Below are 1,681 nucleotides of genomic sequence, written 5' to 3'. Positions count from 1 at the left end.
ACTCTGTCCCACACAAACCAGATGTCCCACTCTGTCGGTTCGGTTCTGATCACTGACTGATGTTTGATCAGAACTTTTCCTACTGATCTGCAGCTGATCAATAACTTCTCATCCGTTTCTCTGACTCCAACGAACCGGATCGAACCGAAACTCTGAGGGACACTGACCTTCATCATCATCTTCATCACCAGCAGCAGGAGGAGGAGGAGCTTCATGACGAGTCCCTGTCAATCAAAAAGCAATCAGCCCGCGTGTCTACACGCACGCGGTTCTTGAAGTTCCTTCCGAACCGTGCCGGTGAGTTCGGTCCGGACCGGGTCCTGCTGCCTTGCTCCGAGACAAACTATCAACCAAGTTCACCGAGGGAGCGTTGACTGCTCCCGTGGGGGTGTCCGGGGTGGGCGGGGTCAGGTGTGTGCGCGCGCGGTGTCCGTTTACTCCAGAGAGGTGGAGCTTAACCGTTTCAGAACCAGAACCGAGCAGAGCTGCTTTCAGGCAGGAAGAAAATAACCGCAGCTCTGGGGTCCGGGGCCCCCCGTGGGCCCCCGGAGGCCCCCGGACCCCGCGGGAGCCAGGGCCCCAGGCAAGGCCACCCCAAGGCCCCCGGTCCAGATGCGCAGTGTTGATGTGGAACATCTGTGAAAACTTGGAGCTGCTGCTGCAGGAACAAAGTTTTAGGTTCGACCGGATCTGTTTCTAAATGATCTTTTTCCTGTCCAGAGGTAAAGACTGGACCAGAACCGGGCCTCAGTGAGGATCTGCTGACGCCAACCTTAAAATCTAAAGCAGGAAAGAGAAAAGAAACACCCAGATGACAAGATTTAACCTTGTTTTGTTGTTATCCACCTGGATGACTGAGCTTACAGTTTTTCAGGAAAGCAGTTGCTGCTCTGTTGTGTAACGCAATGTCAAGATGGAAAGACATCAGCAATGACCTCAGCTGTTGTGTCTGTCAATGTGAGAAGGGTCAAAGGTCGTGCCCAGTCTCTCTGGACTCTGTCCCTCTACAGAGAGAAAGATTATTCACGAGTGGAAAACGTTTAAGACAGTCTTCACAGCAGACTCACCCTGAAGGTCAGACCGTGCAGTTCTCAGAGGACTGCGCTTCATCTCAGACTCTTGAGGCTTCAGAAGGTCAAAGATCCATCACAACTATGCAGGACGGACAGAAGCCCACTGAGAGTTATTGCTGTTGAAGGAGGTTCTAGGAGCTGCTGGGTCGGGTCGGTGTGTGTTTGTTGTGAGTCCGTTTTAATTCAGCCTTCCTCTCCTCGTTCACTCATTTGATTGGCAGCTGGTGCGGCGCATTGATCGGCGCAGCTTCCAGCTCTGCTGACGGTCTATTTTGGACATTTTATTGTCTGAACTAATCAGGACATGTCCCCCGTCCCATTGTTGTCATTGTTGTCCTGTTTATCTGTGGACGCCACGCGGTCACCTTCAGCCTGTCTGCAGAGCCCATCACACGCTGCAGGGTAATGAGATGCATTGTTTCACAGGCTCCCAGCATGCATTGCAGCAGCTCACACTGATTGCTGACACGTCAGCGCTGCGTCTCCACCATCATCATCATCACCATCTTCATCCTTATTATAACCATCATCTTCATTAACATCACCACCATCATCTTCATCCTATCATCTTCATCCTCATCATAACCATCATCTTCATTATCATCACA

General features: G+C 51.6%; 1 protein-coding gene across 1 annotated transcript in view; it reads right to left on the bottom strand.

Moving 5' to 3' along the window:
• Positions 1–636, bottom strand: part of LOC119411039 (matrix metalloproteinase-23-like) — a 4,986-nt gene extending 4,350 nt beyond the window's left edge. Inside the window, exons 1-2 of the mRNA XM_037677961.1 lie at positions 361–636; positions 168–224 (exon numbers count right to left, since the gene is read on the bottom strand). Coding sequence (XP_037533889.1) covers positions 168–224; positions 361–636 — 333 coding nt within the window. The remainder of the gene's footprint in view (positions 1–167; positions 225–360) is intronic.
• Between the last annotated feature and the right edge of the window lie 1,045 nt (positions 637–1,681).

This window comes from Nematolebias whitei, chromosome 6 (genome assembly GCF_014905685.2).
Source record: "Nematolebias whitei isolate Nwh7 chromosome 6, NemWhi1, whole genome shotgun sequence".
NCBI lineage: Eukaryota > Metazoa > Chordata > Actinopteri > Cyprinodontiformes > Rivulidae > Nematolebias > Nematolebias whitei.
This window is presented reverse-complemented; position numbering and strand designations above follow the sequence as displayed.